The sequence below is a fragment of the Spea bombifrons genome, chromosome 1, assembly GCF_027358695.1.
Source record: "Spea bombifrons isolate aSpeBom1 chromosome 1, aSpeBom1.2.pri, whole genome shotgun sequence".
In the NCBI taxonomy this organism is placed as follows: domain Eukaryota; kingdom Metazoa; phylum Chordata; class Amphibia; order Anura; family Pelobatidae; genus Spea; species Spea bombifrons.
Window position 1 is genome coordinate 147,856,843 of NC_071087.1, and position 14,839 is coordinate 147,871,681.

Here is a 14,839-nt window from a genome sequence, read left to right on the forward strand (position 1 = left end):
CGCAATGAAACTGCCAGAGCGGATGCCTCCGCCTAACTGGACACTTCGGGCTCATTAGTACTATGTAAAGGACCTGCTCGGGAGGGAATGACGTCACCAATACAAGCAGACAGCTCAGGATAACGCGCCCCCCCCGTTCAGAGGATGCAGCGCCCCTTCCTCGTTGACCCTCTAACAGCGATTATCGCGTCTCTCCCACCACCAGCTCCCTGTCAGCTCCGCCCCAAAAGTTGGCAGCCAGTTGAAGACACGCCCCCATATAAAGTGTTGGTCTTAGCACTCGGGCTGTAGGCGGCGCTCTTTGATGCGATGTTTCGGAAGCATTCGGTGTGTCAGGTGTCACCCGTGTGAAGGTCTCTGTGTGGCGCACAGCTGCCGCCGGCGGGGTGTCTCACACGTTACACATCGGTCGGCAGCTGGGTACTTTCTGGCACTGTACATAGATGCCGCCATCACTCTTCGCCTCACCTAACTAACTCTGGTCACGTGGTGTGCGCCCTAGCCAATGGGAGCGAGGCATCTTGCAGGTACGCGATTCAAACTTTAATCGTCTCCTGGAGACGCGGAGACTCTCAACCCGGTAGCATGGAGCACCGGATAATCGGGCCAGGGCCGTACCGGGCCACTAAGCTGGTGAGTAACCTCCGTTTAATCCTTTAGCAATCGCGTGGCTGACACAGACTGGAGCCTTGCAGTGCTTTAATAGGGGGCAGCAAGAGGGGGGATTTTAATCATTTCCTGAATGATGCAGCGGATGCACCTACCCAGTGATCAGAAAGAAACGCGATTTAGCAAAAAGAGAACACTAAAACTCGTTCTGCTCCAACGTGCATGTATTACTCAAGCACTTGAAGGGTTAACATCATCTAGTAAGGGTTAATAGAATGTGGCCGCATTCGTGTTTCTTGCAATTCGTTTTAAGTATTAAGTGTCTATTGCAGGGATGCAGATACGTTCATATATTACCCTTTGTACAGCGCTACGGACTATGATGGCTCTATATAAAACAGAAATATAAAAGTATATAGCGCAGATTAAAGGTTCTGCTGATTTCTAGGCAGGACTCCGACCCGTATTATCGGATTATCTCCCGAGTTCATTAATGTCTGCTTGTGACACCGTCCTAATTACCAGGAGAAGCCCCAGTATCGGTCAGGATGTTTACCAGACTCCCCCGCCCCCCAGGGAGTGACTGTGATGGCCAGGAGTGATAAGAGTTGCTAATGCTGTCATTTCACTCCAGTCACAGATCATTTAATGTTAATAATGCTGCTTGCAGGGCTGGTCCCACCAGCCTGTATCCCCCCAGCACCAGAACCATTTGGGTTATGTATACATTTAAACCCTGCCTCGCTTCATGAAATATACATGATCGGGGGCTTTAGTTATGATTTCTAGGTTAAGACGGTATGAAGAGGGCCCTCCTTATTTTTAGCCTCTGTAAATTCAAATTGTTATGCGGTGCGCTATTTGTTATTCATTGTACATCTCTACGGAATATGAAGGCGCTATATAACGCAATGAATACTGTTTAGTAACTTTCCTAGTGTGTGACTGAGAATAAAGCAGTTAAGTAACACAAATCCCTCTATTTTTACTTTTATTGCGCTGAATGATGTCAGCGATACCGGCAGCAGATATGATAATTACTCCAGACATCGCTAAAGAATGGTCAGCTTGGCCATTAAAATAAAACCGTAAATAGCGAGACGCTATTAATGCATTCTTGGCCATAAACAATCGTGTCACGATAGCCCGGGAAACGGATACAATGAGATCAGTACGTCGTCACCGTGATGACACAATACATGTTTATCAGGAACTAATTAATATGCGCATTAAACATTCACGATGGTCACGCTAAGGCGTACATGGAGACCCCTTGGTGTGTTCTCGGGATTGGACCCAGCAGCACCCTTCCCAGGCTTGGAAACAACATAGCAACGCAGCACAAAAGACCACCACTAACTACTAACCCCCCCCCCCCCGCCGGAGGATGTGTTTTCAATAGCGCGGGAACCTCAATTACAGGAAGACTAAACATTATCCTCTGTGCACAGCGTCGTGTTTGGACATGAGCGAGGCTTCACATCTGTATCTGAGCGACACAGACCACGTTATTAACACGCTTGCACGGGGGCCGTTGGAGATTTAGAATAAATAAATACATTTACTAGAACGATCTTGTTTACCGGTCCGTGTAATTGTATTAGAAATGTTTAGCCCTCCGGAAAGCTGGGTTCTGTAGCTATATACGGGACGGCACATAATGGCATTTAACCGGTTTCTCATCCCGCCCTTACAAAAACAGTCATTTCCAAGGCGCTGAGCGCGTACACTTCTCCGAAATAATTCCTTAATCGTGTATAATGACTCGTTTCTAATTTTTGACGGGAATACTTTTGTAATGTAATATAATAATATAAAAACAAACTACATTTTTCATGTGAGCAATAGATCTTTTGTGTAGGATACTAGAAAGTGCAATTATGTGAACGGCACCCTTAACAATAGGAGAGAATGACAAGGAATACATTAGAAAGTGTATTATTTATATATATATATATATATATATATATATATATATATGTATATATATACAGTATATTTGTGTTTCTGATTATATTTTCAATCTGAATTTTTTAAATATTTCCCTGCATTATTTCAACATGAACATTCCGTTACATGCATTACAACACTGACCATTATAGGAAAAGAAATTGTAAAGAAATACGTTTAGCAACACTGAGCCATAAATTTGCAACATAGTATTTTTAAACTCATACGACGCAGATTCGCGAATGATGCGCCATTGACTTTAATGATATCACCAGTAACTTTCAGTACAGAAAGTATTCACCAAAGGCTTACATTGTGTCTCTGATATGACATTTCTTTATTTTTCTGCATGCAGATGGAGGAAAAAAGGTAAGTTTGCTTTGTTTTCTTCAGGAAGGGAAGAACTTCAATATGCCAGCAGCATCGCACAGAATGTGTTTCGTGTTGAGTTGCCGCATATATATATATATATATAACACACACAAAATCTTGTTTTTGATAAAAATGGCTGTGTATCCGAGCATGTCGTTGCGCATGAACGTAACGGGTAACTCGCTTATGTGCATTTATATAGTGGAGAAAATATTGTTAAAAACAATAAATAAGCGGTGATATAAGCGATATCTTGCTTATACCTGGTAATCCGTTTCATTATAATCTGCTTCTAATGGTCCAGGAAGCCTTAAGGGGCTTCGAAGACGTGGGTCGTCCTGCTTTTTAGGCCTACACCTCCCCGGTTGGTCTGTCGCACAAGCAGTAGGGTCTCCGTTAGGCGTCATGTCTAAGTTTTGGGTGATTAATACCCTTCGCTGATATTTTTCCTTTGTTGAATTCCGAATGACTAACCCCAATGCCGTTCCTTTTCTTTCTGTGACAGTGGAACGAGACCATTGAGCTTTTCCGCGCCGGGATGCCGCAGAGAAGACACCGTGTTCACTTTAAAACATACGACAAGTGCTTCACTGCGTCGGAGGCCGTGGACTGCCTGCACGAGCTGCTTCAGTGCAACCAGAACTTTGGGCCGGAGGTGACCCGCAACCAAACCGTCCAGCTCCTGAAAAAGTTCCAAAAGAACCACGTCATTGAAGACGTGAAGGGCCGATGGGGGAGGGAAGACTTTGAAGACAACGGCTGCTTATACAGGTGAATCTGATTCTCTTCAGATAATAGGGTTGTTAAGGTACGGGCTCTAGTGCTTAAGTGTTGCAGGACCTTATTCCGTCTTCATGCAATAATCAAACATCAGAGTGAATTCACTAGAGAAGCGGAGGTAGCGTGATTCTGTAGTGATAAATAATTTATGGTCCCCTAATTATAACATTATCATGATTACTCTCTATCTCTGACAGTATAGCTGACCATCTCTCGGGTGTCTTGATTGCTTCTTAAGCATGAGCTAAACTTTTGATGCTTTGCTTTTCTATAGGTTTCCACCGACCTCACCGCTAAAACCGTATCCAAGAAGACCGCAGTACGGCATGGAGCCCGTCCCTTTCCCGAAGTGGGCAGAAAAAGAATCTCCCGCGCCGCAGGGTCGTGTTCCTGTGAAGCCCATCGTAATGGTAATTCCTTATATAAATATAAAATTATGCATAATAGAAGCCCTGCAAATTATTGGCCCACATAGTGCCTTATTGTCTAAACTAAATGCCGAAATATTTAGCATTTCAATTTAACGTGCAATTTTTTTTAAGGTGATTTTATAATTTTCTTGATGAATTCCATGATGCCGCCTGCTGTGCTTTAATCACTGTTGCTGCTGTTATGTTAATAAATTCCCAGATGAAAAAATCAATTCCCTTTTTTTTTCTTAATCAAACTTGTTTTGTAGCACCCAGCTCTCCAGTCCTCAAGCACTTGAACAATGCTTCGGTGTCAGCCTGATTTTGACGATTAAATCATCAACAAGCGCTTGCAAAGATTGTCTGATTGCTTTGGCACCTGGGGATTTTTCGGGATTGAATCATCCAATTTCGGTTGAAAGTCCTTGTGTCTTAAACTGAAAAAATGCTTTTTAAAGTCAAAGTATTTTAGTACGTTAATATGCGCGGGTTCAGTCTAACACATCTCCGAGCCAAGAAGCTTGACGGCAGGTAGGAGGCAACTGTATGGCGAGGGGGATTCTGCCGAATCCCTCTATGCATTTGCAAAGGGGAGAAAAAATATAGTTTAAAGAGACACTAAGCTATCATATTTATTAAAGTGATCGAAGCCCCAGAGCTGCGACTGGTTATATTATTAGCGTCCATCATGTTGTCCGGTAAAAGGGAAAAGGCTTAAAAAAAAAAACTAATATCAATGACTGTCCCCGGTGATTCCTTACGTATGGCATACTATAAAATATCAGGTATAATTCTATATTAATAAATGCAAGAAAATATTAAGTAATTTTGTCCATGTGCATAATATTCCCTGAAATAAAGGAAAAAAATGCCAGTGTTATCTGTGAGATTTTACTGTTATGTGAGGAAGCCACAGCATATATCAGGTGCCATCGTTTCGCTGATATCGTTGCAGTCGGGCCCAATTGCAAGTAATTCCATAATGATTCCGGGAGAAATTCAAACCGACGTAAAAGAAAACTTCAAGAAAGCTCAGCCCTGAAAAAATGACTTGAGTCGCCATAACTAAACTCAACGCCCTGCTCGAAATGGGGTCATAATTTCTAAACATACGCAACACCATCGCAAACCCTGATTTCAGCTGCAGCACGCTGTATTTAAATCCCTTACAGCGAGGCTTCGTTTTGTGAGCATGCGCTTGCGTCTAAGGGGGTACAAGGCCATTTTAAGTAACGGCGGCCGTTCCTTAGTCCGTTATGGTCTATTTAAACAGCTTGTGCGCCCGCGCTAATACAACAGCCTGCAGCCATTGTGCTTAATCCGCAAAGCCCATTATGCTGTGACTTATTAACTTGTGCCTAAGCGGAATGTTAACCACAGCCCTGAAAACTTGGTGTAGTTCTCGCCATGGATCAGCAAATAAATTGTTTTCCCTTTTGAATACTTTTTTAATAGAATTCTGAGATGTGGTACAAAAGGCACAGCATTGCGATAGGAGAGGTGCCTGTCTGCCGGCTCGTGTATCGCAGAGAGTTATCGCCAGCCGACGTTGAAGAAATTTGGAGATCTAAAACTTTGTCGCAGTGAGTATTCCCTCTTTGCTTTACTGTCTGAGTAATGTTTTATAGACATTGCTTTGTCCTCCCCACCCCAAACTATATCCCGATGTGTCAGATTCATTCATAAACACAGTCCAGGAGTCCTGGGTATCTACATACATTCATGCGCTGGGGTTCAGCACGAAACTAGTGGCACTCTGTACCTCCCTAAAAGATGGGTGCCTGGTGGTCTGTCTAACCGCTATCGGCAAAAGGGGGATACAGCCGTGCTATGGAGAGCCATATGGAACCTGTGAAAGTAACTTATTCACTAATAAAGAACAAATAATCGTGGATACGCCCGTATAAGACAATAAAATATAATGGTTGCACTTTGTTGGATGTTATTTATTTTTTAACTCTCCTGGGGCATGTCCACTTTGTTTCATATACCGTATTGGCTCGGATATAGGCCGCCCCCGTATATAGGCCGCACCCTAAAAGTTTGGTGCTTTTTTAAAGAAAAAGTTTTTTTTCTTTAAAAAAGCACCAAAAAAAACATGCTGCCACTCTGTCCCCCCCCCCGAGATATGCTGCCGCTGTCCTCCCTCCCCGAGATACGCTGCCACTGTCCTCCCTCCCCGAGATACGCTGCCGCTGTCCTCCCTCCCCGCGATACGCTGCCGCTGTCCTCCCTCCCCGAGATCCGCTGCCGCTGTCCTCCCTCCCCGAGATCCGCTGCCGCTGTCCTCCCTCCCCGAGATCCGCTGCCGCTGTCCTCCCTCCCCGAGATCCGCTGCCGCTGTCCTCCCTCCCCGCGATACGCTGCCGCTGTCGCTGTCCTCCTCTGCCCCCCCCTCCTCGACTTACCGGAGCAGACTCCCGGGTGTCTTGCGGGGCCGGCGAGGGACATCTACGCAATACGCGTATGCAACTTCCGGTACCGGAAGTTGCATGCGCGTATTGCGTAAATGTCTCCCGCCGGCCCCGCAAGACACCCGGGAGTCTGCTCCGGTAAGTCGGGGGTGGGCAGAGGTAAAACGCTTAGATAACCTCCCGTGCCGGCACCCCCCCCCCCCCCCGTGGGAAGTGCTGGCAGGGGAGGCTGTCTGAGCGTATCGGGGAGAAGGATGCAGGTCCCCTGCACCGCTGCGGGGGATCTGTATCTTAACCCCGCTGCCTGCCCGGCGCCCGGGACTGCATGTCCCGGGCGTCGGGCGCTAGAGCCCGAATATAGGCCGCACCCCCACTTTAAAAACTTAAAGTGGGGGAAAAAAGTGCGGCCTATATTCGAGCCAATACGGTATGTATGAAGTTTTGAAGGACTGTTATGCCATTTAGATTTATAGGCAATAAACTGCTCTGAAATCCTGCATCCTAAACTTTAGTATGTAAATTTCTAAATTCTGTTATGTTGCTGCTAAGTAGCCGACTGACTGTTAATACGTAATTATCAGGCCAAGGAGAATATTACCAATTCCACAATTCCTAACAGTGGGTACCCTTATTTGACCACTGGATATTCTATACATACTGATCTCAGTATATTTGACATTTCCAGCCCATTACCGCTTGTTGTATGTGGTTTCTTTCTGCATTAATCTGTCGTTAGTAGCATGGAGCCTACGTTTGCTGCTTGATCCTTGATTTTACATAATTATTGTTTCAATGATTTATCAGGCTTGCCATGTGGAAATGGACAGTCATTTTTTTGTTTGATATGACTACTATGAGAAAAACTACTCCGAGGAAATAATCCAATGAGCTATCATAACTTAAAACAAAGCACAAACTATAAATCGCATGGGATTGTGTAGCAACATTCGTCTTAAAAGTTTGGTCACTGAGTTTGTTTCACTTGATTAAAGACTTGGTTATGTGAAAGTTCATCAGTACTAGGAATGATGTCACTATCATAGCATACAATTACAAGTGTAAAATTCAGTGATGGTGGAACGGCACCTTTAACAAAATATTTTTTTGTGTAACCGATGTGATTTAAGTGAAACCTGGCTTTGGTTCATGCTCTGATAATGCTTCACAGTTTTACATTCTGATCCAATATAAGAAATAAGGAAAAAAAAAACCTATGGTGCCTCCTTAAAATGCTCATTAGCGCTGTATGTTGACATAGCGTGATAATCTGCTCTGTGGATTTCCTCTCGGTGAATACATGATCCAGAAAAATCACTCGATGAGAACGTGTGACTAATGCAAACACGGCTAATCTAATGTTAATTCCTGCTAGATTGGGTAAGGCCGTTGCAGCTTCTCGTTATCCGTGTCCACTAGGGATTTATTGTGTACGGTTTATGAAATTCTGAAGATCGCGTTAAATCTTGGTCTCTCGGAGGCTTAAGCTAAGGCTTTTCCCCCCCAGCAGTTTGTATATATAATTAACAGCTTATTTTCTTGTTGCTTATAGTTTGCAGAAAATTCTTGGGCTGGATTCTCTGAACGATGTAATGGATGCCAAGTTGGTCCATGGAAAGCACATAGTACACAATGTCTACAATATCAATAAACAGAATATTGTGGTTTTGGAAGACAAATCAAGTAAGTAGTTAACTTTCTATTCGATGGTCCAGATACAAGCAGACATTTCCTGACCGTTAGTTCCTAAGGTGCTAGGTTACCATCAATGGCTTGCCAAGCATCATGGGAGATGTAGTTGTCTATTGGAAGAGTTTCCACTACAAAATCAGAATTGACAAGGGTACGTTTTTGTGCATGTGTTTTACAGAAGAGCTTCCTCATTGGTTATTATCAGCAATGAAATGTCTGGCAAATTGTAAGTACTCCATTTCTATTTGTATTATTACTAGCTCTTACACACATTTTCCATATGCTGGTCACCCATTATTTTATACTTCTATATAATGCTGCATTCTATGTATCACATTTCTATTAGTTACTTTTCTAAGCTTTGATCCATTATGTTGTCATGAATGCGACCAGTGCAATGATAATGGCTGTATTAGCCTCTGTCAGTTCTGATGGGAGGCCATTATACTTGCCTTCCATCCTCTCTTTATCTGCAGACCCGGAGGCTGCCATTGTTGTCAGTCGTGATAGTTTTGCTGGCTTTCCAAACACCGCACTGAGCTCGTTCTTTACTGCAGTGCTAATATACAGCTGCCTGAAAACATTGTATTACACAACAACTAGAACTATTAAAAATATAAACACAATTTTTGAAAATGTACTTTTAATCTATATGTGTTAAAATGGCGGGAGTTTGTGGTTAACTGTCACAGCTTTTAAGTTGCTTAAATTAATTTATTAAAATTCTTTACAGCTTGATCATTACGTTTTGGTCAATCGACCCACCTATCATGGTGTTATCTGCTGGCAGGGAAAGACCTCACAGCAGCCGCAATTAAACAAGTCTGCACTCATAACCATGGTGGCGACAGAATGAATCCAGTTTTAGTTTCCCCAAATAAAAGCCCCGTTTCTGAAAGATCCGATGGAGGGTTTTCTAAGCATACTGCGCTGATCTCTGGCATATTTAACCTGTTACTTAGGAAAGGCCGTGGTGGGAGACTTATTATTTTTTTTTTTACTATTAACGCAATACACTTTTATTTTGTGTGTTTTTATTCCTTTTTTGTTTTTTATCTTTCTATTTTTTTTAAGGGCCCAACTGCTCAGACCTGAAGCAGCCAATGTACTTGGGGTTTGAAAAGGATGTCTTTAAAACCATTGCTGATTACTACAGTTACCTGCAAGAACCACTTCTTACATTTCAGCTTTTTGATGTTTTTGTGAATGTCCTTGGTAAGCAAATTCCCTAGAATATAGTGTATTCTCATTAACCCCTTAATGATACAGACTAGCTGAGTGTGTATATGTGTATACAAAGTGATAATATACGGGCTAAAAATAACAAGCTGAACAAATTTGACGAACCAAAAAAAGGTAATTACATAATAACGTGCCCTTGAATGGAGCTTCTCCTTCTCAGCTCCCAGGAGAGGTATGGGAAATACCGAGGTTGATCTGCTCTTCTATGTCTTCAGTTAGCTTTGAGTGTAGTCTAACCTCCTGACCTGATATATTACCTGCTGGGAAATGGAGTTTGCTGAGATGGACCTTGTTGAGAGGAAAACAAACCTAGAATGTGACTGCAGATAAGAACCATTCAGCCCATCTAGTCTGCCCATTTTTCCTGATGTAAAGACTCAAACCTTAATCAGTTTTTGTTTAAATTCCCTCACTTCATTAGCCTCTAACACTTCTGATGGGAGGCGGTTCCATTTATATACCACCTTCAATGCAAGGTGGATCCCTTGAGAACAATATACATAATATGAGCAATCTAGGAGAACATCTGCAAGGACCATAGTTGTTGAGATGTCTTTTTATGCAGGGTATTTGCACCTGTTTGGATGTTATAAGCTGCATTTTACTGAAAGCTACCATATAAACACAATATCTGTTTAGTCCATTCACCACGCGCACAGCCCTTGGAGCGTAGAACATTACACAGAGATTGATGCTGCTGTTGGCTTGGTACAGTTCACTGACCTCCCGGACTGGCAGTATCGATGCAGTAAATTTCAATGGATGGTGTTTGTCTCCCTGATTATTTTCCTTTCGGCCCATAATTCTGCTCTTGAAGGCCAGCAATACATTTAGCGGTTTGCTTTGTGGTTTGTATCGATGATTGCTCTGTCTATTTAGCAACAGAGTTCCTGTTCCCATTAAAATTACATTTATTTGATTTGTGTAACTAAGATTTACAAACCCACGAAAAGCTTTTCTTATTCTGTCTCGATGGCAGGAGATTTCCTACTTTGTAATTCATTGTTATTTATGCTGTATTAGGTCTTCTGCACAGAAAGCTCATCGCCATTGAAGCTCTTCAGGTTTGCTGTCTTCTTCTGCCATCGGAAAATCGCAGGAAACTTCAGCTCCTAATGAGGATGATGGCGAGAATGAGCCTGAACAGAGAAATGCCGCCTTTATGCGATACCGTTGGAAACCGGGCACTGGTACGTCATTAAGCAATCTCTGGATAATTGGGACTTCGTTTCTCGGCACCGCGTACGTCTCTTCACAGAATGACAGTTTTATACGCCTAATAAAACACGACTAAAGCATTTGCTTTTTTTTCTTTTCCCATTTTAGCGCTTAGATCAGCACCTTTTCAAACAGCTGTGACCCTAGAATTGCAAATTGCATAGCTAACCGTAGCGTGATATGCTTGGCAGACGGGAAATAAATCTCCAACAGTAAAACATTTCATTTTTATGTAATTACAAGTCTGCTAGAAATATGGTGTTTTTTTTTTCTTCCTTCAGTTATCGTTTTGGTATCTAAAACGACTACATATAATAAATAAAAAATAAAAAAAAAATGTAATTCACATAATACAACAGTTCAGAAGCTGACACAGTAAATAACTCTGGCTTATAAGCCACCGATCACCGATATGGCCAAGTATAGAGGTGGACTGTATGGCCTGGGCAACATATGAGATGCTTTGGACTCGCCTGATGAATATGGAAGTGCAAGGGGAATATGGATTTTACTCCATTTGGCCACGACTTGTGCTTCTGTTGTCCTTACGAGCGGAGTTGAGCCAGAAACTGTTAGATAAATCTCTTACCCTCAATTAGATGTTCTGATTGACCTAGCTAATAATTTCTGTATTTAACTCCAATGACAACCTAGGGCCTTATAGCTTAAACTCTCACTCTCACTCACATTCTCTCTCTTTTACTCTCACTCCAGGCATAAGCCCTGCTTAATAAAACATACAGTAACCAATATGATTGAGAAGCTTGCAGCTAGGAAGTAGTAAGTCTTTGTGAAACACTGTTTGGTATTACGTTTTAAACATTTCTTTTCTAGAGCCCCATGTTCCAACTGTTCCAAAAAGTCATTTTGATGTCTTACAATCCCATCACTTGGTTATACAGTGAATTGTAAGCGAGGCGGAAGTCTGATTGAATCCCTGTGATGGTCAGCGGCTGCTCTTCAGCCCTGCGTAATAGAGGAAGGTCTATTTATTGCCACCGGTTAACCTTTCTCCAAAAAAATAATTGCTAAGCTGTCACATAACTCCTTGTTTTTCCAGATTTCATTTCTGTGGTATTATGAGTTTACGGCTTTGACCCAATTCTCCTTTTCTCAGGTAGTGCAGACCTTTTCTCGTTGTATCCTTCGTTCTAAAGAAGAAGCTGACCTGGGTGAACTCTTGTCCACAAAGCTAGTGACATTTATGATGGACAATTATCAAGACATTTTGAGTGTTCCCATAACTCTGAAAAATGCAGTGGAGGATTATGTTTTCCATCAGCGGCGTGTTCAGGTATAAGCTTTCCTCGCCTCCTGGCTCTATCTAAAATACTCGGCTTCTTACAGCAATAAAGGCAAAGCGAGTTCTAAGTAATTTTAGGGTTGTACTTTCAAGTAATTAGTTCTCAATGTCTTTTCAATTGGCTCCTGTATATCATAATAAACTGTGCTGCTAATTTAAAATGCAGTTAGCTGGCTGACAATCAGTATAGTATGTGCTTTATCAAGGAGAAACTAGAAGCCTATGAGATGGGGGGGGCAATGCTTAAAAAGATTGTACAGATGGTAATGTATAGGGGGTGCTCTGATACCGTATGTATTAGAGTGCATGCGGTGGCTGTAGTCATTTAACTCTGAATTGAACGATTTGAAAACATTGTTGATTCACTGATTTCATTTATTTATAGATTAAATACCCTGGTGCTGACACCGATGCAACAATACACCCTACCATCCCTCAGCCTCAGATGAGCCACAGTAATTCCCATGAGTATGAGTATCAGAAGACAAATAAACCCCAAGATCCCTTGAAAGTATTACTGGAGGATATCATCACTAATAAACAGCTATCATCAAAGGAAAAAAAGAAAAGACTAAAACAGGTTACAGTCTATCCTTTCTTTTACCCTCCATTAATGAAGATATCTGTACATTACTACATAATATAGCCTGTGGTTCTGCGGACACAGTTGACCTGATGGTCATTTATTCCACCTGCAACCAAGTAGCTCCCACATGCCACTTCTCACCATAGGCTGAGCTCTACGACATACTGCGTTACTCACTTCGTTACCCAAGTCTATCTTGTTATAGAGATGGTATACTAAAAAATCTCTTAAACGTGCAACCGCTTTAATTTTGTTTTTGCACAGTTTGCTAATTAAAACCTACTTTACGAAAAAAACACCATTCCTTATTTTGATGAAGGTTCAGTTTTGCTCTTGTATGTATAATCTGAAATGTTTAAATCTAATGACACTTTTTGTTATGTGTGTGTGTGTGTGTGTGTGTATATAAATAATGGAGCTGTTGCAGAGGTAGGGGGATCATTTTAATGAATTGACTGCTGTTTTCCCATAGAGCTAGGCATTCTCTTGTACTGGTTCACATATTAATCAGCATTTAGCGTCTTTTATTACTTTTGTTGTTGCTTTAACAAGCCTTAAACTTGTATTTTTTTTTCTCCTTAGTTCCAGAGATCCCATCCTGAAATATACAAAGAACGGTTCCCTACCCCTGAAAGTGAAGCATCTCTGTTTCCAGAAAAAATGAGTCTCAAATCTCAGCTCTCCTTCTTTACATTAAAACGGCCTTTCCAGCCATTTCAGAGGACACGCAGCTTTCGAATGTAGCAGCGCATTTTCTTTTTACCTTCCGTCAGCAGATTTTTCGGGTGATATCCATAATCACATTTAAGGAATGTGTTTTATGGCCAAACCTTTCTATATACTACTGAAAATGAACCTTAAAAGTGCAGAAAGACACGTAATGTTCATCGCAAGTCATAATTCAGTATTTAATCACCGTAATTTTTTTTTGCATTTTCATGGAAATAGGTCAATTTTTTTTAGCCTCCACTTGTTACTTGAATTTAGGCTGAAAGTGTACATTTCACACATTTTGTAATTTTTCTAATTTTCTTTATTAATTTTATACATACTTGAATTTTTTTTCATACACTGGACATTTCAAGTGTGTAGCACCATATATGCATTACGTATTTTTTCTGTAATTTTTTTTTGTTTTTAATCTGAAATCTAAAACTTTGTGATTGGATGTGTAAGAACGTATGAATGGCATTTGCTTCTGTTTGCTATTTTTAACAGGATAATTTATGTATAACTAGGGACAGAACTGTAAATTGTACAATTACTTTAACTGGATTTTCAAAACCCTATACTAAAATATTTAGAAGGGTCAAAATATCCATTACTCACAGCAATTCTAGATTTTAAATAAGAATCCAGTAATCCACTAACCTACAAAATGTAAATGGAAAGAACTGGATTATAACACAAGTTAGTGGCTAATTGTCGGTTATTTTGGTTATTTAGTACCATACGGTAATTTGTTTGGATCACCAATCCCTTCTTATATATATATATATATATATATATATATATATATATATATATATATATATATATATATATATATATATATAATCTCATGTTTGCAAACCACTATCTTTTTGTAATTCTTTATAATGTTGATTGTTTTTTTGTACATGGATGACAATTTTTAGCACTAGATTTAGCTTTGTCTGCTTCTGCGGAAATGGTTCGAAGCAGTTGTAGGTGGTTCTAGATCCTTATTATCCTTATTGTCTATAAATCTCTATCCTGGTAAGCAAAGGCTCATGCATTTTGGTTGAACTGCAAATCCCCTGATGCTTAGTTAGCCAGAGTTGTCACTCTTACATCAATCCTCATCAGAGTGGTCACAGGCAGTGAAATCCTCGTCGGACACAAAGGCTGTGTGCGTGCAGCCCTCTAGCTGTTGTCAAGATGGAGGATAATTATGTTTGCGGCAAATTCTCTTAGGGCTGTTTTTAAGAAAAGAATATACATTTTATCTCTGAGGACATGAGGCCCAGCCTCTGTTAATTACTTCCCTGCACTTAGCTTCCCACCCTTGTCCTGACCCCCCTTACACCAGAAAAAGCTTACCCCAAAAAGAGAGGTGTAATTTGTAAAGTGGATTATTTATCCAATTAAATATCTTTTTAAAAAGAATTGGGATGTTATGTTGGTTTAATCTACTACAGGCTGTAGCCTGACACCTTACTATAATGCCTGGAAAACAATAGAATGGCTTGGTGTTAATCAATCAGCCAGGTACACTGACCAATAGAAGTCTATGGAGGAACTCCAT

General features: G+C 41.2%; 1 protein-coding gene across 1 annotated transcript; it reads left to right on the forward strand.

Moving 5' to 3' along the window:
* The first annotated feature begins 337 nt into the window (after nucleotides 1-337).
* On the forward strand, nucleotides 338-13,328 carry DEPDC1B (DEP domain containing 1B). The gene is made up of 11 exons (XM_053457948.1): nucleotides 338-633; nucleotides 3,437-3,702; nucleotides 3,986-4,121; nucleotides 5,577-5,704; nucleotides 8,085-8,215; nucleotides 8,403-8,450; nucleotides 9,299-9,439; nucleotides 10,490-10,656; nucleotides 11,802-11,978; nucleotides 12,373-12,567; nucleotides 13,156-13,328. Exons 1-11 carry the CDS (start codon nucleotides 586-588, stop codon nucleotides 13,315-13,317), a joined length of 1,599 nt encoding a protein of 532 aa, XP_053313923.1. The 5' UTR covers nucleotides 338-585; the 3' UTR covers nucleotides 13,318-13,328.
* Nucleotides 13,329-14,839: the final 1,511 nt, after the last annotated feature.